General features: G+C 39.6%; 1 protein-coding gene across 1 annotated transcript in view; it reads right to left on the bottom strand.

Moving 5' to 3' along the window:
• MOSMO (modulator of smoothened) overlaps nucleotides 1-22,914 on the bottom strand; it is a 32,071-nt gene extending 9,157 nt beyond the window's left edge. The window contains exon 1 of the mRNA XM_060124279.1: nucleotides 22,798-22,914. Coding sequence (XP_059980262.1) covers nucleotides 22,798-22,903 — 106 coding nt within the window. The 5' untranslated portion in view covers nucleotides 22,904-22,914. The remainder of the gene's footprint in view (nucleotides 1-22,797) is intronic.
• Between the last annotated feature and the right edge of the window lie 469 nt (nucleotides 22,915-23,383).

Genomic DNA, 23,383 nt, shown 5'->3' with positions numbered 1-23,383 from the left:
TATCAAAATCCCTGCTGGGTTGTTTTGTTTTGTTACTGTTGCAGCAATCGACAAGATGACCCTAAAATTTATATGGAAATGCAAGGGACTTAGAATAGCCACAAAAATCTTGAAAAAGAACAAAGCTGGAAGACACACTTCTTGACTTCAAACCTACTATAAAACTACAAGTAATCAAAATGGTGTAGCAATGGCATAAGGACAGACATATAGATCAATGGAGTAGAATTGAGAGTCCCAAAATAAACCCTCATATTCATGGCCAATTGATTTTTAACAAGGGTGCCAAGACTATTCAATGAAGAAAGAATAGTCTTTTCAACAAGTGGTGATGGGACACATGTGAAAGAATAAATGTAGACCCCTGCTTCACACCATATACAAAAATTAACTCAAAACTGAAGAGAAATCTAAATGTAAGCGCTAAACCTTCTAGAAGAAAACTTAGGAAAAGACCTTCATGACAGTGGATTAGGCAATAGTTTCTTAGATATGACACCAAAAGCACAAGCAATACAAGAAACAATAGATAAAATGGACTTCAAAATTAAAAGCGTCTGTGCATCAAAGAATACCATAAAGAAAGAGAAAAGATAACCTACAGGACAGGAGAAAATATTTGCAAGTCATATGTCTAACAATGAGTTATCTTTTATAACTCAATAATAAAAAGATAATTCAACATAAAAATGGGCAGAGGATCAAACAGACATTTTTCCAAAGACAGAAGAGAAATGGCCAAAAGCATATGAAAAATGCTTACCATTATTAGTCATCAGGGAAATGCAAATCAAAACCACAATGAGAACTACTTCATATCCACTAGGATGGCTATAATCAAAAACACAAATAACAAGTATTGGTGAGATATGGAGAAACTGGAATCCTCATACATTGTTGGTGGGAATGTAAAATGGTGCAACCACTTTGGAAAACAGTCTGTCAGCTCCACATAAAGTTAAAGATACGATCCAGCAATTTCACTCCTAGGAAAGCAAGAGAAATGAAAAGGTATGTCCACATAAAAATGTGTACATGAATGTTCACCGTAGCATTACTCATAATAGCTACAAAAGGTAGAAACAACCCAAATGTTCACCAACTGATGAAATGCTGAACAATATTTAGCTTATCTATACAATGGAACATTATTTGGCCATAAAAAGAAGTGAAGTACTGATACATGCTATGACATGGATAAACCTTGAAAACATTATAGTGAAAGAAGCCAGTCACAAAAGACTACATATTATATGATTCCATTTATATAAAATCTGCAGAATAGGTAAATATATAGAGATAGAAGGTAGATTAGTAGTTGCTTAGGGCTGGGATAGTTGGTGGGGGGTTAATAGCTTCAGGGTATAGGGTTTCTTTCTGAGGTGATGAAATGTTCTAAAATTGACTGTGCTGATGGTTGTACAACCCTGTTAATATACTAAAAACTGTACACTTTAAAGGGATGCACTATGTGGCATGTAAATTATATACCTCAATAAATCTGTTTTTTTAAAAAAAGGAGGAAGAGAGATGGAAAATATAAGCTCTTCATGATCTAGTCCCCATTTCCCCACCATCATCTGATACCACTCCTCCCTTCAAACTATTGTTATCAGGCACACTGAGCTTTCAGTTTCCCTACATATAACTTTTTTTTTTAAACCTCTGAGGCTTTAAACTTGCTTTTCCTTCTACATGAAACATTCTTACATTCTTCCCTTCTTTGGCCAATTTATTCCTTAGATCTCAGGTTGGATGTCATTATTCCATGTAGCTAGCCATTTCTAGCATTCCAAGCCTGAATTAGAGGCACTCCAATGCACTCCCACAGCAATATGCATTTACTACTATTTCAGCACTCTTCTTACTGAATTCCAATTAACTGTTTAATTGTTTGTAGTTCTCACTAAAACTGGGTCTTATTTATTGCATCGTGCTCTACAGTAGGTAAAAAATACTTTGCAAAGAATGGAATAAACTAACCATAAGCCAGAATCACTTTTGTGATCATTAGTCAGCTCAATAGAATACTTTAAAAAAAAAGACCTGAACTACTGGAAATATTTAATTGTAAAGAGAAAAGCACTGGCGCGGGCTTCCCTGGTGGTACAGTGTTTGAGAGTCCGCCTGCCGATGCAGGGGACACGGGTTCGTGCCCCGGTCCAGGAAGATCCCACTTGCCGCGGAGCGGCTGGGCCCGTGAGTCATGGTCGCTGGGCCTGCGTGTCCGGAGCCTGTGCTCCGCAAAGGAGAGGCCACAACAATGAGACGCCCGCGTACCGCAAAAAAAAAAAAAAAAAAAAAAAATCACTGGCGCACAATTTGCCTAGAAATATGCATGAAACACTTAATGTTCCAACACTCTAAGTTTTCAAATGGAGAAATACTGACCTGCCTTAGCTGGTTAAGCTTTATACAGATATACACGTTTAACATGACTGTTTGGAAAATACAGTTTTGATTTTCACATACTTTGACTGTATTTGAATCTTTTCCTGTGGTGATGCATGATAAGTTCTGAATCCCAATGAGTATCTATCCACAGGTAAGTCTGCAAAATAAAAGACCCAAGAGAATACTAAGGCTCAGAGCACTCATCAGTTCTGAGTCTGGGTCAAGTTTGAATAGACAGTATAGATTCCATATATATGGAAGATTATAACAGTTCCTAAAAGAAAGAGGTTCAGTAGAGTAAAAGGTAAGTTAAAAAGGAAAGAGTCACGGATATAGAAAAACTAGTGGTTACCAAAGGGGAGAGGGGCAAATGAAGGGTATGGGATTAAGAAATATAAGTCTAGGGCTTCCCTGGTGGCACAGTGGTTGAGAGTCCGCCTGCCGATGCAGGGGACGCGGGTTCGTGCCCCGGTCCGGGGGCATCCCACATGCCGCGGAGCGGCTGGGCCCGTGAGCCATGGTCGCTGGGCCCGCGTGTCCAGAGACTGTGCTCCGCAACGGGAGAGGCCACAACAGTGAGAGGCCCGTGTACTGCAAAAATTATATATATATACGTCTAAAACAATGTGGTGGTGTCCTTTGTATAGATTTCTTCTAACTTAAGAACGGACTTCAGAAAAAATTTTGCTAGGAAACGTTCTGAATCTGGGGGGTTGGGTAGAGAAACATGGGTTTATGGGGAAGGAATCTGAGAAAATGGTCTTTTTAGCCAAACATTGTTTTGTGTGAAGTTGTTTAGCAATCCTGTAATTTAGAAATTTCTATGAGAGGTCCAAATAACTGCTGAAAAGCCTTTAAGAACACAACAGCATTTTCTGTCCAGAAGATTTAATTGTCTGAAGTTCCAAGTCAATTGATTGCCAAACTACATTTTGGTGACACAATGAAAGGAGAGATAAAAGCTTTAAAACTGGAAAGGAGATTGAAGAAAGGAGAATTTTCTCAAACCATAAGATCTATGATAATGACATTAAAGTATGTTAGATTTTTTTTTCCGTAGACAGATGATAAGGCTAGAAGACTATAAATGTCAACTCAATTAAGAAAGAAAAACAGGCAACCCTGTTTCATGTTATGAATCATACATGTATCTAACAGCCTTGAAAAAGAGTACTTTTGAACTTGTAAGTATTTAAAATGCTAGGAATGTACATTAAACAATCTGCCTTTTACAACTTTTAAAAACATGAACATTGCAGAAAGTGTAAAGGAAACAATGCTCTGATCATATACACTCATCCACATATACGATAGTGAGGGAGTGCTAAGCAGAATGTAAATGTAGAACACGAAATATATAATTTATCACCTTTGGGAAAATAAGGTTTTAGAAAAGGAAAAATTAAAGGAAATATGACTGAGAAGGTTATATATAACAATTCCTAAAAGAAAGAGGTTCAGTATAGTAAAAGGTAATTAAAAACGGAAAGAGTGGGCTTCCCTGGTGGTGCAGTGGTTGAGGGTCCACCTGCCGATGCAGGGGACGTGGGTTCGTGCCCCGGTCTGGGAGGATCCCGCATGCCGCGGAGCGGCTGGGCCCGTGAGCCACAGCCACTGAGCCTATGCGTCTGGAGTCTGTGCTCCGCAGCGGGAGAGGCCACAACGGTGAGAGGCCCGCGTACCATAAAAAAAAAAAAAAAAAAAAAAAAAAAAAAAAGGAAAGAGTCACAGATATAGAAAAACTAGTGGTTACCAAAGGGGAGAGGGGCAAATGAAGGGTATGGGATTAAGAAATATAAGCTGCTATGTATAAAATAGATAAACAACAAGGATATATTATATAGCACAGGGAATTACAGCCATTATCTTATAATAAATTTTAATGGAATATAATCTGTAAAATACTGAATCAATATGCTGCACACCTGAGACTAATATAATCAACTATACTTCAATTTAAAAACAAGTTGTTTTAGAAATAAGTTTAAGACACCCTTCTGATATTTACAAAGTATTAATTATTATGTGCTTCTGATGTTAGGATCCTCTCTTTTTTTGGGCCATGCTGTGCGGCACGTGGGATCTTAGTTCCCTGACCAGGGATCCAATCCGCACCCCCTGCATTGGAAGCATGGAGTCTTAACCACTGGAACTCCAGGGAAGTCCCGGAGCCTCTCTCTTTAAAGTCCAGGGACCAGCAGCTTATCCATGACATTGCTGAAATGATTATAATCAAACAAATATCATAACTTCTACTACTTAAAGCAATTGAGTAATCACAATAAAGGAAAATTACATTTGTATGTATGGGTATATATGTATATGCATGTATGTGTTTGGTGTAATGCTTATATTCTGAAACTGAGATAAGAAGGGAAAACTCCAGTAGTTTAATTGATAATAATTTTTATTGATAGTCAACTACATTCTTTGTATTTTCTGCATAAAAGATATACAGCTCTTAAAATGGATGGGCACAACCTAGGAAAAGAACTGAAATCAATAATTTAGAACTACAGAAATTTAATGACATAAAATATGATAGACTTTAAAAGCTGAAACTGCATCCAGATGTTCTTCCAGAAAGTTATGGTTAGCTAGCCATACTAAAACTCCTGGAGACTGTTCTTTGTTGTTTCAGTCAGACAAGAATCTCCAAACGAATACAGAAATTTTCATATTGAGACAAAGGAACTGAAGGCAAGGGCTTGAGGCAGGAAACAAATTAGAAATTCAATCTTCTTGTCACTGCACAAGTAGAGTAGATATTTGGCATCTGTCTTTCTCATTTCCCAAACAGAATCTCAAGTGTTTGGGTTCAGAAAAATCTGGTTTTGTCCTAAACTCTCCTTTAAAACCTTGACATTAGAATAAAGGGTGCTCAAAATAAATTTTGTTTCCCTATCACTCATAAATCTGGAGGAGGAAAAAGGATAAATAATAATAGCTGTCACTATATTCTGGGCACTTATTTAGTGCCATTCATGGTATTATTAAGTGCTTTACATATGCTCATTTAATTCTCAAAACAATACAAATGAAGGAACTGAATTAACAGGCTAAATGAATAGGTACCAGCATGAAAAAGGTCTGATTCGACACTGTGCTCAAAGTTTACTATTTAGTAATATTTTGGTAGAACAGTTTAATTTTTTTGTATGTTTGTCCAGAGAGTTAAAACCTTAGAAACATCAACAAAGAGGTCTCATAGACCCTGTTTCCACAGACAATGGCACAATCTCCACAAACAACTTTGCACAGGAGATACTAAATTAATTTTCTCCAGGTGTTTAGAAACTCAGTTAATCCAATAAAAGACTATAACACTATTTTACTTTCTTAATTCTAATAAAAAGCAATTTTTAAAAATTAATCTGATTGCCAACCTTACTTCCTTTTAAAATTATATTGAAATTCTGGGCCTAGATCTTCTGGACAATTTCTCTGGTATATTATTTAAAATTACATTTTAAAGCCATGCACTTTAAAGATAGTAATTCATGAGTGATTAAAAAATAGACTGAATTCCATTTTGATTCTGCTAATTCAAGAAGTTCTTTAAATTCTGTAATTTATTTTAAAAGTAAGTTTGGAGATTTACAACACGAAGTACTTTAAGCAAGATCCAACTAAATTCTTGTACAGTTTAATTCTTCCTATCATTTTTACTCTGCAAAATCTCAAATAGCAGCTTGTATACTCAAGTTATTTACATATTTTCTCCCTTAATCATTCGCTTTTCAAAGGACAGAGTTCATTTAACAACCAGTTATTATGTCTTTGTTTCGTTGCTATTTTTGTTTGCCTTCTTTAATGAATGAATCATTTCAAAGTCACAGTTTATAAAGTGATACTTGTTTCTACTACCTCTCATGGAAAAAATGCACGTCCAACAATTGCATTCTTTATCACTCTCCCCACTACATGTCTCACCACCAAATCCCCAAAAGATATGTTAAATTACAAATAGATATATGTCTTTAAGAAGGCACGTCTCTCATTTACAACTTTCAGGCTCAGTTATCAATAGACTATGCCCGTAAGTAATCATGACTTTGACACTAGCTATAATTCAGCAGGAGGAATGAGAATCAAGTAGGAAGAATGAGAATCAAGAGAAAGATGCGTCAGGCTACCTTAATTCGTAAAGAAAAGGGTGGGAAGTGTCACATACCCTTTAATTTAGGAAGGCAGATTTCAAAAAGGTAGGCATGATTGCACGGAATGAAATTCTTGAAGGAAAAGAGATGCGAGAGGTTAGGAAGCTCTTGAAAATGGGGTTCTGACTAATATTACAGATGATGCCAAGAAAAGGGAGGTACTAAAGAAACCAGGGACTCACCTGAACAGCACGCTATAAAAATAAAAAAAGTAGTACTGCATAAAGAACAGAGCATGGGCTTTTAAATCCAGTCTACCACCTAATTAAATGATGCCAAGCAAATCCTTCTCTAAATATGCTTCTTTTTCAGCAAAATGGGAATAACATTTCTTGTGAAGAGCTACTATAGGGGGTTTGCTAAGTTCAATATTTCTTTGCTGGTCTCTTTGCCCTTAGGCTATATACTATTAAGAAAGCACTATGTTCAAAAGTTACTTAATTCTTTTTTCCTTGATAGTTACATTATCAATCTGACCTATAGTCAGGCTCACTGGTTTCAATTTGTATTCAATACTAGGATTTACTTTCTTGCTATCATTTTTAATTTATTTTTTTGAATATGTGACACACACATGTGGTTCAAGCAAAGCGTCCTCTTTGCCCTTCATTACAGTAGTGGTACTATTCTTTATATAGGGTAAAAATTTGACCATTTGTCCACGGGCTAGAATCTATATTCTAGTATGGTGACATTTATATCTATAACCTAAAACTACATAGCATTTATGATCAATTTTAAAATAACTGCCTATGGCTACTGAAAAGATTATAGCAAAGAATCTTCAAAAGTTAGTCCCATTAATTTTAGTTGACACACAGTGCTACGTGCCAAGCACTGTTTTAAATACATGAACGTTTTAACCTTCAAAGAGACCGCTGAAGTATGTCGGCCAAGATCATGCTGCTAGCAAGTGGTACAGGTAGAATTTGAATCCAGACTCCAGAGTCTGTGTTATTAGCCACTTAACTATAATGTCTCCTGCATCCTAACCAGTCACACAGATGTTCTTGCCATATGGGGACTACAGAATTTAAACCTTTTCTGGCTTACCTTAAAAAAAAAAGTGTGACTGGGCTTCCCTGGTGGCGCAGTGGTTGAGAGTTCGCCTGCCGATGCAGGGGACACGGGTTCGTGCCCGGGTCCGGGAAGATCCCACATACCGCGGAGCGGCTGGGCCCGTGAGCCATGGCCACTGGGCCTGTGCGTCCGGAGCCTGTGCTCCGCAACGGGAGAGGCCACAACAGTGAGAGGCCCGCATACCGCAAAAAAAAAAAAAAAAAGAAGTGTGACTTAGGAAAATTACTGTATCACAACTTTTCCCATTATTAATAAAAATTTAAAAGATAAGCAAATATGGACTAAATCTCTTTTGATTTCTCTCATTCAATTAACATTTATTAAACACCTCTGGGAGATAAAGTGAATCAATTTGCTCTCCTTCCTTCTCCAAATCCCACTGAAATGACCCAAGCAATATATATGTAGAAAAATTCTATAACAGCATGGGAAAATGTCAACAACAAAGCAGAATCACTAAAGAATTTCTGGAATGTAGAAAAGAATAAGTTCACAGAAAAGGAGTAAGTGTCTATGTTGCTTATAATAATACAGTTAAAAGACAGTCCTCTTCCTCAGAGAAGTGGATGGATTTTCCTTTTTAGTTTTTTAACTCAGAAAAACCCCAAGCTCAGAAGATTGGAGCCCTCAACCATAGTAGAGGGCTTTGGGTGATATCTAAGGGGATACAAGAAGTCAGTGGGAACTGCACCAGTGTCCTGACCATTTGGGATGGCTGATGACATTTGCCAGCTAGACTTTTTCACCTGGGTGTGAACTGCTTGAAGTCAAGGTGGAGATTTGCCACATCAAGTTCCTAAAGAGGGAGGGCAGAGGGCAGTAGGAGGTGATATATGAGGGATAAAGTATTTTTGTTAACTCTAGGCTAACAAAGAGAACAAAAGCACCGGCCAACAATTTATAGAGGTAAAAATTAAAAATAAAAAAAAATAAAAGAAATAGCACAGTAGGGAAAACCCATAATGCACCCAACCCCCCTGATAACTCTGAAGACATTCACAATAACATTAATTAAAATCTTAAAGGGGAGGGATAAATTGGGAGATTGGAATTGACATATATACACTACTATATATAAAATAGATAACTAATAAGGACCTACTGTATAGCACAGGGAACTCTACTCAATACTCTGTAATGACCTATATGGGAAAAGAATCTAAACAAAGAGTAGATATATGTGTATGTATAACAGATTCACTTTGCTGTACAGCAGAAACTAACACAACACTGTAAATCAACTATACTCCAATAAAAATTTTAAAATAAAATAAAACTTGAAAGTCAAAACAATAAAATAAAATGAAATCTTAAATACAGGGTGGTCCACTTAAAGCAGACATCTTACCGGCTACTGGTGTGATTGTAAATGGTTGATGGATGATAGCTACCTACTGGATGGTTAGTAGGCAGATACTAGAAATAGTCCTCCAAAGCTCTGGGGGTTAGTCCTATATCAGCCACACTTCAACATACATGAGTTTGTCTTCTGATCCTAACACATTAAATGTTACTGAGAGCGGGAGTCCTAAAGGTGATCTAACATGACTGTCTACATCTGTTTTAAATAAGATTCATTGCTATGGTTTTTTAAGTGATTCAATTAATGATTTTAAAACTTTAAACTCTCAAAGTAATTATTTTATCTACAGGATAAGAAAATATAAAGAGTTTCTCATTTTATGCTCATAATAAGCAAATGAATAGGACTGTAACAAATTATCTTACAGGCTACCTGTGATTATCAATCACCCTTTACTTTTAGAACTCTTTATACTTGGTTACTGACTTCAACTAATGAGGTCAGCGTCATGACTTATATACTTAGCTGGTTAGGGAGAAATCTACTTTAGGACGGCAGACTACATCCATAACCCACTTAGCAAATGTTAGCTAGAGTAAGAAGGTTGACAGAATATTAATGGTTTAGTATAATATGTCATCATTACTGGAAAATCCCCAAATACATGTTACCTTTGATATGCAGAACAGAACTTGTATAAAAACATTTAAATAGGCTTCCTGGTACTTTTTTCTCTTAGTGCACTAAGGTGGAAGGAAGAAGGCAGCAATCCAGGTTAAGCATCAGGGGCATCGTACAGCGTGTATGGTAAAAACGATAGGGTCAACCAGGTCTAACACAGTGATACACCCTAGTTTAAAAGAAAATCAGGACTTCCGTGGTGGCACAGTGGTTAAGAATCCACCTGCCAATGCAGGGGACACGGGTTCGAGCCCTGGTCCGGGAAGATCCCACGTGCCGCCAAGCAACTAAGCTCATGTGCCACAACTACTGAGCCTGTGCACTAGAGCCCGCGACCCACAACTACTGAGCCCACGTGCCACAACTACTGAAGCCTGCACACCCAGAGCCCGCACTCCACAACAAGAGAGGCCACCACGATGAGAAGCCTGTGCACTGCAACGAAGAGTAGCCCCCACCCGCCACAACTAGAGAAAGCCCTTGTGCAGCAACGAAGACCCAATGCAGCCAAAAATAAATAAATAAATATTTTTTTAAAAAAATCAGATTGCTTTTGGTGACTATATGATGGGCAAATAGCCAATTGCAACATTATATTTTATGTATCACATGTGATAACAGATTAATCCATTTAGTTGCTTAACAACAGCTATCTATCATAGGTGACTGTACTGTGGTAGGTGTTTCAGGTATACTAACTTTGATTCGTACAGCCACTTTGCAAGATAAGAGGTATTATCCCCATTTATAGATGAGGAAACTAAAGCTCAGAGGCCGAACAACAAGTCCAAAGCCACATAGTTGGGAAATGGCAGAGCCAGAATTTGAACTGATTTCTGGCTTCACCCCCATACTCCTTTCACTATAACTTTCTTAATAAAATAATTTTCTAAGAATTCAATGTATCATATATACCCACTTTTATTTTAAATCAAGAGATGGGATTCATGAGGGTGAAGGAGGAACACAGAACTATTTTTTGGTTGGGGAAAATAAAGAATAAACATTTAGGTAATTTTTCAAGCACAAACAAAACATCTACAGCAAAGCCTAAACTAGAAGCCAAGTTTCAACAGAGGTACTCCTCAAGTTAAAAATACTTAATTTGTACCATCTTGTACCCCAATTGGCATATAAAATACTGTTTTCCTCCTCCTTCCATCCATTCACAGGGCCCCTCAACAAACAGTGACCATACTAGCCAGGACTCACGGCCCCTCCCATGGGGGTTGAATGAGGAGCATTGGATCTAGCCTATTCTGTATCACTTTGCTTCCCCATGGAGAGATCATTTATCCATTACAAGTTCCTTATCTTCCCCATGTCCACTCACCACCATCATGCACCATACATATCACATGCACATTCATGCACTCATACCAATCTTCCTCATCTCCACTGAGTTAATTATATCTCAGGTTATTCCACTTCAGGAAATCTCTTAAACATACATTTTCTGCAAGTCCTTTTTCTTCCTTTGACAGGGCAATTTGTAAGTAAAAAAATGACCCAAAACATTGTTGACAAATGTAAGAAGAATCTCAGTGAAGCACCTATATCACACAGAAGAAATGTCATAAGTTTTAAAGTCAAATTGACAAATTAAAGGATCAGAGAAATAAGCTACCATTTCTTATTCCTTTTTAACTTTTTAAAAGCTATTTATTAGTAATACAACTGTATTGCTTTCTACTATTTTTTTTTTGATGCAGAAGTAAATGTTTCAGTTATAACATGGCCTTACAGACTTGCTTAGGAATCTAATTTCTCTATTGACCCAGAGAATCAACTAATCAACCTACAAATTAACTTTCATCTTATAATATCTTTTCAAAGTTGGGAATAACTAGATGGTTGCTGGACCTTACTTTCCAAAATAAAAACCAACTGATAATCTGTCAAAAAAATTAAGAATGAATTTTGTGGACATGCAGTTATTGAACAAAAATTTGGCATATGTAACAATGTAAGTATCGTGTTTGTGAAAATGAGATAAGACAACTAGGAATGCCAAATAGTCCTCTTTCCTGACTAGCTCCTTTCTGCTTTGATATTCGAATTCTACTCACTTCAAACATAACGTCTAAACCAAAATCATCACTTTTGCCCTTAAAGCAGCTCACTCTCCAAAGTTCCCAGTTCTATTCCCTACTCCAGGTTCAAAATCTTAGTGTCAACCATAACACTTCCTCTTTCCTGCCATGTGCAAGCTTGGTGTGAGTGCTACCTAAGGTACGGAGACCAATAAATTTTATGCCCTGTTCTTAAGGAACTTTAAAAATCTACATTAGAGGGACTTCCCTGGTGGCACAGTGGTTAGGAATCTGCCTGCCAATGCAGGGAACACAGGTTTGAGCCCTGGTCAAGGAAGACCCCACATACCATGGAGCAACTAAGCCCGTGCGCTGCAACTACCGAAGCCCGCGCCTAAAGCCCGTACTCCACAACAAGAGAAGCCACCACAATAAGAAGCCTCCACTCGCTGCAACTAGAGAAAGCCTGTGCACAGCAACAAAGACCCAACATGGCCGAAAATAAATAAATTTATTAAAAAAAAATCTACACTAGAAAACAGGGCAAGTAACACACATATAACCATGATATGGATACGCTACCATGAAAAACATGCAAGAGGGAAAAATCACGTTAGGTAGGGGATCAGAAAAGGTTTTTATGAAGACAGCAGTTGACACACGCTTGGAAGATGGGTAGGATGCTGATACAACAGGAACTGCGAAGAGTGAGAGGGCGTTTCAGACTGAGAATAAACAACATAAGCAAAGATTTAGAGATGAGACTATAGATAGTATTTAGGAAACATAAAGTAATACAGAGGGGCTGGAATGTAGATCCACATAGGGAAAATGTAGGATCTAAGGTTGGAAAGGTAAGCAAGAGCCATATTGTGAAGATCCTTGAGTGAGTGCCTTCTGTGCTATGGCAGATGAAGAGTCACTGAAGGTTTCTGTTTCAAGCATATGCAGTGGTTAAGAGCCAGGACTCTGGAGCTAGAGTTCCTAGATTCAAATCTCAGCTCTTCCACTTACCAGCTATGTGACCTTGGGCAAGTTACTTAATTTCTCTGTATCTCTGTGGGGCTAACAGCACTTAGGGATGCTGTGAGGATTAAATTAGTTCATACATGTAAAGTGCCTAGAAAAGTATCTGTCATAAAGTAAATGCTATATAAGTATTTGCAATTATTACTATCCTTATCCTTTAGAAAGATAAATTTAGCAGCGATGTATAGAAATGAACTGAAATGGAAATTTCCCTGTCTTCTATATATGATTACTCATGCCATTCCACTTTCAAGCACTGCCCAAGTCTTCCTAATTATTTAAATACCATCATTGGTACTTCCCTGACGGTCCAGTGGTTAAGACTCCGTACTCCCAGTGCAGTGGGCATGTGTTTGATCCCTGCTCAGGGCACTAAGATCCCACATGCCACAGGACGCGGCCAAAAGAAAGAAAGAATTGAGTTTCATAAATACTCATCATTAAATGTATAATCTATTAAGCTCAAATTCTACCTCCTCCTCAACCACCTGGGCAGAAAGTAGTTTCATCACCTATGACACTTATTTCTTATGCATATAACTTTATCTTCCCAAACACAGTACAGGTTCCTCAAGGATAAAATACTTTTTCATTTGCTTAAAGGCAATCCCTCAGAATATTTAGTACAGTTCCTTACAGACCACACATACCTTAATAAACATCTGTTGTGAGACTGTCTGGAATAAAGTACAGTGGTATACGAAATATCTACAGGAAGATTTACAGAATACTCATAGTAAATTAAAGATTTATTTTATTAAAATGGATGGTACTTTATAAATGAAATGGTCATATAAATGAAATGGCTTTGGAAATCTCTGCCTTAATTTGAACATGTCCTATCTATTTTTGAAAAAAATTTCTATTATTATAGCTGAAAGTAGACCAAATAATGTTCCATGTGAATAACTTACTGTGAATAGACCACAAGTGGGAAGACCTAGTGAAATTCTCCTCTCCCATTTTCTTACTTGACCCAACCAACTGCATTTTCTTTACTCTTTTTAAATCTCTAACGATAGCAGTATATGGTCTCTGGTTGAACAGATCTATATTAAAAGTCAGCAGCTGCCTTTTTGCTCAATATACACAACAGCAAGTGTCAAAATACCAAATGTGACCTTTTATTTATAGCAAAGCTAGTATAAAGAGATATAAAAAGTGCAGTCTTTTCCTCCCAATTAAAAAAAAAATTCAGCAATTCAAAGAAATGTTTGCTTCAAAACTGAAGTCATATACTGAAACTTCATGTAAGCAAATTATACTTGCTGGTTTATATATACTCATAAATACATGTAAGTATCATTGATAGCAATACCCAAATCTTTATTTTGTCAACTCTAAGGCAATAAATCCCAAAGGACTACTGCGTCCTACTTGCCCATGTCATATTCAGTAAGGATATGTAATTTAGCTATAATTTACAGCTAATGAGAGAATACATAGTAAAGTTTACAGAGGTATATTATTGAAAAGTGATTTTGATCCAGATATTTACTTTTAGGTACCTTGATTTTTAAGGATCCTTAGGTTCCCTCATGCTCTTATCTAACCTCTCTAGTATTTCAACAATAGCTTTGCTAAATATTACTTTTTCATCAGTCTACAGTCAATAAAGAATAAAATAATGTTACCACTACCCCCAACCTGTTGTTACCAGTGGACCAGGTTTTATAAGTATCAAACTTTTCAGCAGCTAGCTGCTAGTTGGGCAAAGAATTCTAAAAAGTACTTGGAAAAAATGTGTAATTTCAGTGCTTGAAAATAAAACATTCTGACAGCCAAAAAGATATGAATGTCATGTTTACATAAATCATCATAAACATAGTTATAAATATGAAATTTATACCTATACATTGTCATTGCTGTCACTGTACAACCTAATTTCTTGGGTTTCTTAGAAGATATAAAACAAGGTCACTATGTAAACAATTATCCATTAAGGTTGCACGATTAAGCTCTTATTTATAATTCAATAATAACAATTTCATAAACAGTAATACTTTACTACATGTCTAAATTTCCCCTATAAGATTATGTAATATGGCCCACTGCTTAAGTATGCATTGAAATAGGGTATGAAAAAATTCAAAGACTCACAGTTGCACTGAGGAAGCTAATGACAACTAGAAGAAATTTTATGCCATAAACAAAAACTAAATTTTCAGTTGTACTATTTGCTATTATACAGTTGTACTATTTGCTATTCAGTTGTACTATTCTATTAAGAAACAACTATCTCATATATTTCAAACTTATTTTCAGCCTTTGAGGTGAGACTAATTGACTCTCTATACTCCAACTGTAAAGCTTTACAGACCACTATATCCCTTTAAAAATAACTTCCGGGACTTCCCTGGTGGTCCAGCGGTTAAGAATCCGACTGTCAATGCAGGGGACACGGGTTCGATCCCTGGTCCGGGAAGATCCCACATGCCACGGGGCAACTAAGCCCATGTGCCACAACTACTGAGCCCATGCGCCTAGAGCCTGTACTCTGCAACAAGAGAAGCCACCGCAATGAGAAGCCCGTACACCGCAACGAAGAGTAGCCTGCCACTCACCACAACTAGAGAAAGCCCGCACGCAGCAATGAAGACCCAGCACAGCCAAAAAAAAAAAAACTTACGAAATAAATGATTTTCACAGTGCGCTGCAGATATTACTCTAATCTACAGAAGAACAGAAAGTTGGGGTCTGAACCTGCATAACAATTGGAAGTACTGCAAGAGGTATTAAGTACATCTGAATGACATAATTTTTATTAATAAAAAACCCTCAACGACAACTTGTCTAAGATCAATTACATGGCTAGCAAATAGTGGGACTGGGATTTGACTACATGTTGATTTAGCCCCCAAAGCTGTGAGCCCTTTCCACTATGCCAGGCTGCCTTTCACTTAGAAAACCTCTTTAGTCTGTTCCAGAAACAATATAAACCCAATGCATTCCTTGGTTTTGGTACTTACGTGTATCCCATTAAGCTTATATCACCACTACAACTGACCTCAAAGTCTATCTTCCCAGAGACCTCCCCTCCCCAAGTAGGACTTCAGAAATATTCAATACAGACACATCGTGTTGCCTTAAATCTTTTTTAGAACAAGGCAAGATATAAGTAAATAAATAACACAAATAATACAAAAGGGAAATATTTTTAAATTCAGATGTTTTGATCTTTCATATAATACTACTAACATTTGAGCATTTGCTATGTATTAGACCATGTGCCAATTCTTCATATGCCACATTTTATTTTCTCACAAGCATCCTTTGAGATAAATGTATCATCCCCATTTTACAGCTGAGAAATCAAATTACATGCCCCAAATCATAAAACTCATAAAAAGGGAATCCAAGAATCAAATCTAGATATGTCTGACTCAAATCCCATAGGACCATTTTACTACACTGCAACTCCAATACAAACTCAATATTTATGAGGAAAGGGGTTAAACAACAACACTATTTTAGGACACACTAAGCTGAACAGTGGAGGACTGACGTATTCGACTCCTACTATGCCAGCTTTGAAAGGGGCTCAGGCAGTCGAGTGAAGAAAAATTCAACAAGTCTGGTTGCGTCTAATAAATGCAACAGCAGTCATCACTCTGTAATATCTTTTTCGGAATTTCCTTCCTCTTAGATTTTTCCATTCTCTCATGGCTTCTGTCCATGTTCTTGGTCCCAAATTCCCCTTCTCCAAACTTTTAGGCCAACTAGCTTACACCCTTCATCCTGAAGTGGCTACATCTCTGTTGATAATGGTAAAAACAGAGGCTTTCTGGAACTAAGGTTGTAAAGGGAATAAATGCTTTGTTCAGGAAATATCATCTCATATTGGAAAATCTGGCCTATGCTGTGAAATTCACAGTATTATAAGTGATTTCAAGTTTCGAGTATGACCTGTGAGCACTGTAAAAAGACTGGCCTTTGATCTTGGGGGTTCTTTTTGGCTGTACTGGGTTGTGGCACGTGGGACCTTCCTTGAGGCATGCAGGATCTTTCATTGTGGTGCGTGGTCTGTTCGTTGCAGTGCAAGAGCTTCTCTCTAGTTGTGGTGTGCGGGTTTTCTCTCTCTAGCTGTGAGGTCTTTGAATCTTTATTCAAAGTTCTTATTTGATATGTTGAAATAAATAATACTGATAATGTTACTTTTTAAAAAACCAAGGAGGACTTCCCTAGTTGTGCAGTGGTTAAGAATCCACCTGCCAATGCAGGGGACACGGGCCTGAGCCCTGGTCAGGGAAGATCCCACATGCCACAGAGCAACTAAGCCCGTGCGCCACAACTACTGAGCCTGTGAGCCACAACTACTGAGCCTGTGTGCCACAACTACTGAGCCTGTGTGCCACAACTACTGAAGCCCATGCTCCTAGAGCCCGTGCTCTGCAACGAGAAGCCACCGCAATGAGAAGCCCACACACCGCAATGAAGAGTAGCCCCGCACAGCAACAAAGACACAATGCAGCCAAAAAAAAAAATCTTCCATTAAAAAAAAAAAAAAAAAAGGAAAAAATTTTATACCCCTTTACCATTATGAAGAAATGTTATTCTTGGAAGGCAAAGAAATTTACTGGCCCAAATTTCCATCAACTGATGAATGGATAAATAAACGGGGATATACCACACTAGTTGGCAATAAGAAGAAATGAACTGCTGATACTTGCTATAATATGGATAAATCTTGAAAATGTTATGCTAAGTGAAAGAAGCCAATCACAAAAGACCACATATTGTATGACTCCATTTATATGAAATGTCTAGAATAGGCAAATCTACTAAGACAGAAAGTAGACTAAGAACCAGGAAGGTGGAGGGTGATAGCTAAGGCATCTGGGGTTTCTTTTTGGAGTACTGAGAATATTCTAAAACTGACTGTGGTGATGGTGGCACAACTTTATGAATATACTAAAAGCCACTGCACTGTATACTTTAAATAGGTGAATTTTATGGTTATGTGAATTATATCTCAATAAAGCTGTTTTTAAAAAAGAAATTTACTGGAAAAAGACTCAAAAGGCCATTGAAAAAGTTTTGTTAATGCTTTTTAAATTAAAGAAAAGCACAATCTCAAGATTTTTGCCCTCTTAGGTAACCCAATTATGTCCTTCTCTGTAAGTCATGTCCAAGATGATTAACAAGACAAAGTTATAGATAGGTTTGTTTGTTTAACAACTGATGTTACAGAGCTCCTTCACACCAAACCAACTTTGTGATTACTGAAGTTGTCACAGTTCAGGAGAAAGGGCTTGTTATTTAACAATTTTCTAGTATTTAATAAACGGGTCTGCTTGGGAAGCTTGTAATTTTAATGCTTTAAACCAAAGACTCCCAACTTGTAGGCTAGGATCTACCTAAAGATCTTGAACTCTTATGTGATAGATGTCAAGCCCACAGTCCCCTATCTGAGGTTTACCAGCATTTCCTGTGGAGAGCGTAGTGAGTAACAGAATGGGAAATGAAACCCTCCCCACAAAGTCTTTTATTTCCCCAAGCATCTGCCAGTCTTTGTACTTGAGGAAAAAGAAAATTCTTCCTTGCAAAATGCCAGCCATATCCTGGGTTTCAACCAGGTAATGCTTTTTTTCCCATTTCTGATGTTTCTATCCATGAGGGGCGGGGTAGAGGTGTGGCTGTTAGAATATCTTAGCTTATCTGCGTCCCCTCACTCAATCCTTCTCAGATCAGGAGGAATGACTTCATCTGACTGACAGTTCAGGAGAAAAAACTGGGCATAAGTGGTCCAACTTTTTGCCCTTGGGAGCAAGTTGCCTAAAGGGAGCATTCATCTCTTCTGTTCTTTCATGCTGGAAGTCTTATAGGGCAGGTCCCAAGTCCTGCCTGGGATTGGACAGTTAAGTCTGTTCAATTTTGAGGCCCAGTAAGAGGAAGCGACTTGTCCAAGGATATAAGCCACATTCTCCAATATCCTCTTTATCAATAATATTTTGGCTCCTAATTATCTTATTCTTTTTTTTCTCAATTAGGTCAGAATATAAGTAGGGAAGAGGGTGTTATTGAGACTCCTTAAACACCCTAACATCCAATCTAAACAATTTTAAAAAGAAAAAGAATGAGAGTAAAAAAATAAATAAATAAGGTGGCAGTCATTATATCTTTAAAAGTTTGTGCATAATCCGCAAGCTATTAGAACAAACTCAGGAAATGCTATCACACACAGATGAAAATTAAAGGAACACGCTTTCTCTGTATTGGGGCCAGTACTATAAAAACTGCTGGTATGAAGCACGGTCCATAATATTATGGTAATATAGTTTATTAGTTGGGATTTTAGGAAGTTCTTCTACTCAGCTTTTTGTTTTAGGATATTTCATTTCCTTTTGTGGTAGTTCAAGTAGAAGCTGAGGAGTAGAGACACTAGAATATGGAGATGAGAGACTGAAAGAGGAGAAACAGTGATGGAGAAGTCCAAAGCCAAGAGGGAAGACAAATTTATCTGACTTACACTAAGCCTGGCTATATTATTCTTGATGTTTCTTCATTTCCAAGAACATCTAATAAAGAAACTGTGCCAGTTCTCACAGTAATAAGTTCTGAGCTTTAGTTTCAAAATTGGGATTCCGACACCTGTTATAAACTAGAACAGCAATATAACAATATCTAACTTTTACTGAGCACTTCCTATGTGTCAGGCACTGTTCTAAATGTTTTACATGGATTAACTCAATCATCACAACAACCCATTGAGATGGATACTATTATTACCCTTATTTTACAGAAGGGGAACTATAAGGAGAGAGGCTAGGTAACTTTTCCAAAGTAACAGAGTTAGTAAGTGATAAAGTCTGGATCTGAATCCTAAACTTTCCCTTACTAGTTTACTGCAGTGGTTTTCAAACTACATTCTACAGAACCTTTCAGGCTCCAGGAGTTCTATTTTCAAAATATATTTTGTTCATTTAAAAAACTGCAGTAAAAACATCACAATCAAGACTTTTGTACAATGTATAATGCACCAAAGGGAATCAACACATTAACTTTTTGCTACCAGGTGAAGTCACTTTTATGCAGATCTTAGCATAAAGCTAGTCCTGTCACCTCTGAGATCTTAACTGAACTTCCTGTAAATGTTTCATTGATTTGGAAAGTATAACTCTGCACTGATTTTTTTTTTTTTAAACTCAAGACTGGATCTGTCCAGGTAAAAGTGTACAGTGAGCATACAAGCTCAAACACTAGGCAAAGTTCAGGTGCATCTTATCACAATGCAAAAGCACAAGAGTGAGCAAAGGAACATACCATACCATCTCATTCATTTTACATTTTGGGGGGCTTATTGTCTGACATATTTAGCCGCAAGAAATACGGGTTAGGGAATTCCCTGCCAGTACAGTGGTTAGGCCAAAAAAAAAAAAAAAAAAACGGGTTAGATACGATTTTGAACAATTTCCCCCTGTTCTTACTATCTCCTCCTATTCCTCTTTCTAGCCACAGAATATTTAACTGAAGATATCTTGAGATGGCAAGGGAAACTGTTAGAAAAAAAAATCACCGCCTCCACGCCACTTCAGCCACACATCACCACTGTCACACTCTGGACCTTGTGCCCACAATGCCCTGCCCTTCCATTCTGCTGTATCAATCACTCCCAGTCAAGTCTTCAGCTCCACTGGGCCCAGGTCAACTATTCCACTGACCATATACCAACTGCTATTCAATGACCAATATACCAGCTTTTTCCCTTTTCCCTTTCACTCTTTATCCAGCTAAGATTTCATGAGCCATCATTACAATATTTTGACTAACACCCTAAACACCTTTGCTCCTCTGTCATTCTGTTGCATGTATCTGGCAAATCCCAACCCTGAATGAAGCCTTCTATTGGCTTTCACCACACACTGGTGACAAAGTAGTTGAGCACTACCAGAGACAGTCAACAAAGCAGATCCGTTATCACACTGTATGTTCACGACCACTGACTTCAATGAAGTGCCCACACTGCTAGATAATCCTACTGTCTCTGGTTGGCATGCTTTCTCTCACAACTATTTATTTCAAACATCTTCTACTTCTTTCAAACCTTGGACTTCTGTCCCTCCCATCTCCAAGGCAACTCACAGCAGATGACTTTGCCTAATTTGAAGGAGTTGTATTCATCCTATTCTTGCTTTCTTTCAAATATAATAGAGCATAACATCTCAGGAATGTTATGCTATTACTTATCTCTCTCTCCCCTCTCTCAACTCTATCTTTCCCATGGACATTTAGTCTATTTTATACATTGGGATTCCACTTGAAACTTCTTTACAAAAAAAGATCTGCTAGAACAGTGAACCTCTTTGCCCCTAAGTATGTTAAGTCTCAAAGAAAGTCTCATAAAAGGAGTCATTGCACACATAATCAGGATAAAAACAACAACAGGTCATGAACTGGACATCACACATATAACTATAAACTAGTACTAACAATGACATCACCAGCATTTTCAGAAACAAAGCCCATAGTTTCATCAAATTCTAAATCATTGATATTTTCTTTATATGCTTTACAGTTTAAAAAATTGAGATATAATTAACATATAACATTGTGTATGTTTAAGGTGCACAAAGTGTTTGATACATTTATATATTGCAATATTACCACTGTAGCATTAGCTAACACCTCTATAGGGTCACATAACAATCATATATGCTTTACAATTAAGAGCTCTGCTAAGACTATATAGGCAAGAAAAGGAGCAGAAATTTTTAGAGTGTTATTTTAATAACCAGTAAATCTGACGGCATGATTTTGTGTTACTAGGTCTAGATGGGGGAGAGAACGGAGGAGGAAGCAACAAATGTCCCAGCCACAGCTTTTTTTAAGGGCTAAAAATATTGCAGGATAAATACAGAACCATAAGTAATACTTAAGAAGTAAGTTTGACAGCATAGTGATACATTCTTACAACAAATTATTCACGGAGGGAGTCTGACATTCCCACCCCCCATTATTCCCTTCATCTGCACTGAACAAGCAGTTAGAAAACAAGCTCATTCCTTTATTCCCATCAGCTCTCCTGGCAGCTGTTACATTAATTAAAGGTTTGGTCTCACAGGTCTGGGTGAGTGTGAGTGAGTGAGTGTGTGTGGGAGGGTGGAGGGTGGCCCGAGCTGAGAAAAATCGTGCAAGGGCATTCACCTAGGATACCCTTCAGAAAGATGCCTGCCTCTTTCCTGAGGGCGCCACCTTGTCTCTGCTGCCCACAGCTCCGTGGTGTTACAGCAGGCACTGCTACTGGGCTGCCTGCAACTCTAACGTGTTATTTAATTTTGAAACTACTATTAGGATCGCTAAAGCGTTTTGTGATGCTCCATAAAATGAAGTTTATTATTAAGGTTATTACAGCTCCGGGGCCTAAAATAAAGCAAAATTATAACCACACAGACGTCAAAGGGAAACTCGGAAGCCACATGCATCTCAAACACTGCCAAGTGGGCAGGGGCTGGGCGGGGGCGCGGGCAGGGGGCTCTCATCCGGCGCCCTCCACCGGCACCACTGCTCCCGGCACCATGAACCCGGCCCCGCCCGGACCTCTCCCCCGGACGCCGCTTCCTGGGGAGGGGTGGGGGGACGTCAGCGGTCGGACCCGACTCCTCTTGGTCTCTCATCGACCATCAGCTCTCGGGTGTCTCTCACACTCCATAGGCTGCCTCGCTCCCGGCCCCCGCCTCCCCGGCGGGTTTCTAATTCCTCACAGTGCGCCTCAGTTTCCTCCCGTCTCCCACCTTGACTTTTGTTTGTTTAAGTCCAGGACTAAGCTCGTTCCTCCACGGTCCCTCAAGTCGCCGGCTGTCTCCCCTCACTCTCCCTCCCCGGTCCAGGACCGCCAGCCCTGCCCAGGTCTCCTCGCCCTTCCGCCACTTAGCACTCAGCCTGGGGCGCAGCTCCCCTCCGCCCGGGGGTCCCGCTAGCGACCCGCGAGTCCCCTTCGCCATCCCCTCTGCCCCTCGGCCACCCGGCCCGGCAGCCCGGATCGCCTCTCCGCCCCCTTCTCCTCAGGCCGGCCTCCGCCTCGCACCCTCCAGCCCGGTCTTCTCCTCAGCCGGGTCTCCCTTCCCCTCCCTTCGCCCTCAGCCAGTCCTCCATCCGGCCCCGCGCGCCCGCCGCTCACCGGCGGACTCCCCGGTGTTGATCCAGTCCGGGTTGGCGATGCTGGCGATGGCGAAGATATCGGCGGCCAGAAAGAGACATCCTGAGATGATGGTCAGTTTATCCATCTCCCCGCCCCGCTCCCCCCACCCCCCGAGCCCCGGGCAGGCCGCGGCCTCACGCCTCCCGCCCCATGGGCCGCCGCCGGGGCCAGGAGACCCCGCGCCGCCGCCTCGCGCCCCCTCGGCCCCCGCGCGCCGCTCGCGCCCTCCGCGCGCCCGGGACCAGCAGCCGCGGCGCGGCCCGCACAGCCGGAACCGCCGCCCGCCCCGGAACTGCTCGGCCCGCCCGCCCCTCACCCGGAAGCGAAGCCGCGGCGCTGGCGAGGCCGGCTCCGGGTCCCGGCCGGCGACGAACCCGTTCCGACCTCTCGGTCTTGCCCTGGCACGCGACCCGGACCCTCCGGCCCTCCCGCCTGGGGCCCCGATCCGCCCGACTTCTCCTCGGCCTCCCGCCTCGCTGTCCTGGACAGGGCAGGAGCCGCCTGTCTTCAGCAGGAGGCGGCCCCGAGCCCGCGGAGGGAGTCGGTGACAACGCCTTGTCACCTT

Source organism: Lagenorhynchus albirostris, chromosome 15, assembly GCF_949774975.1.
Source record: "Lagenorhynchus albirostris chromosome 15, mLagAlb1.1, whole genome shotgun sequence".
NCBI classification, from domain to species: Eukaryota; Metazoa; Chordata; class Mammalia; order Artiodactyla; family Delphinidae; genus Lagenorhynchus; species Lagenorhynchus albirostris.
The sequence above is the reverse complement of the archived record's forward strand: the minus strand, read 5'-3'. Positions and strand labels throughout refer to the sequence as shown.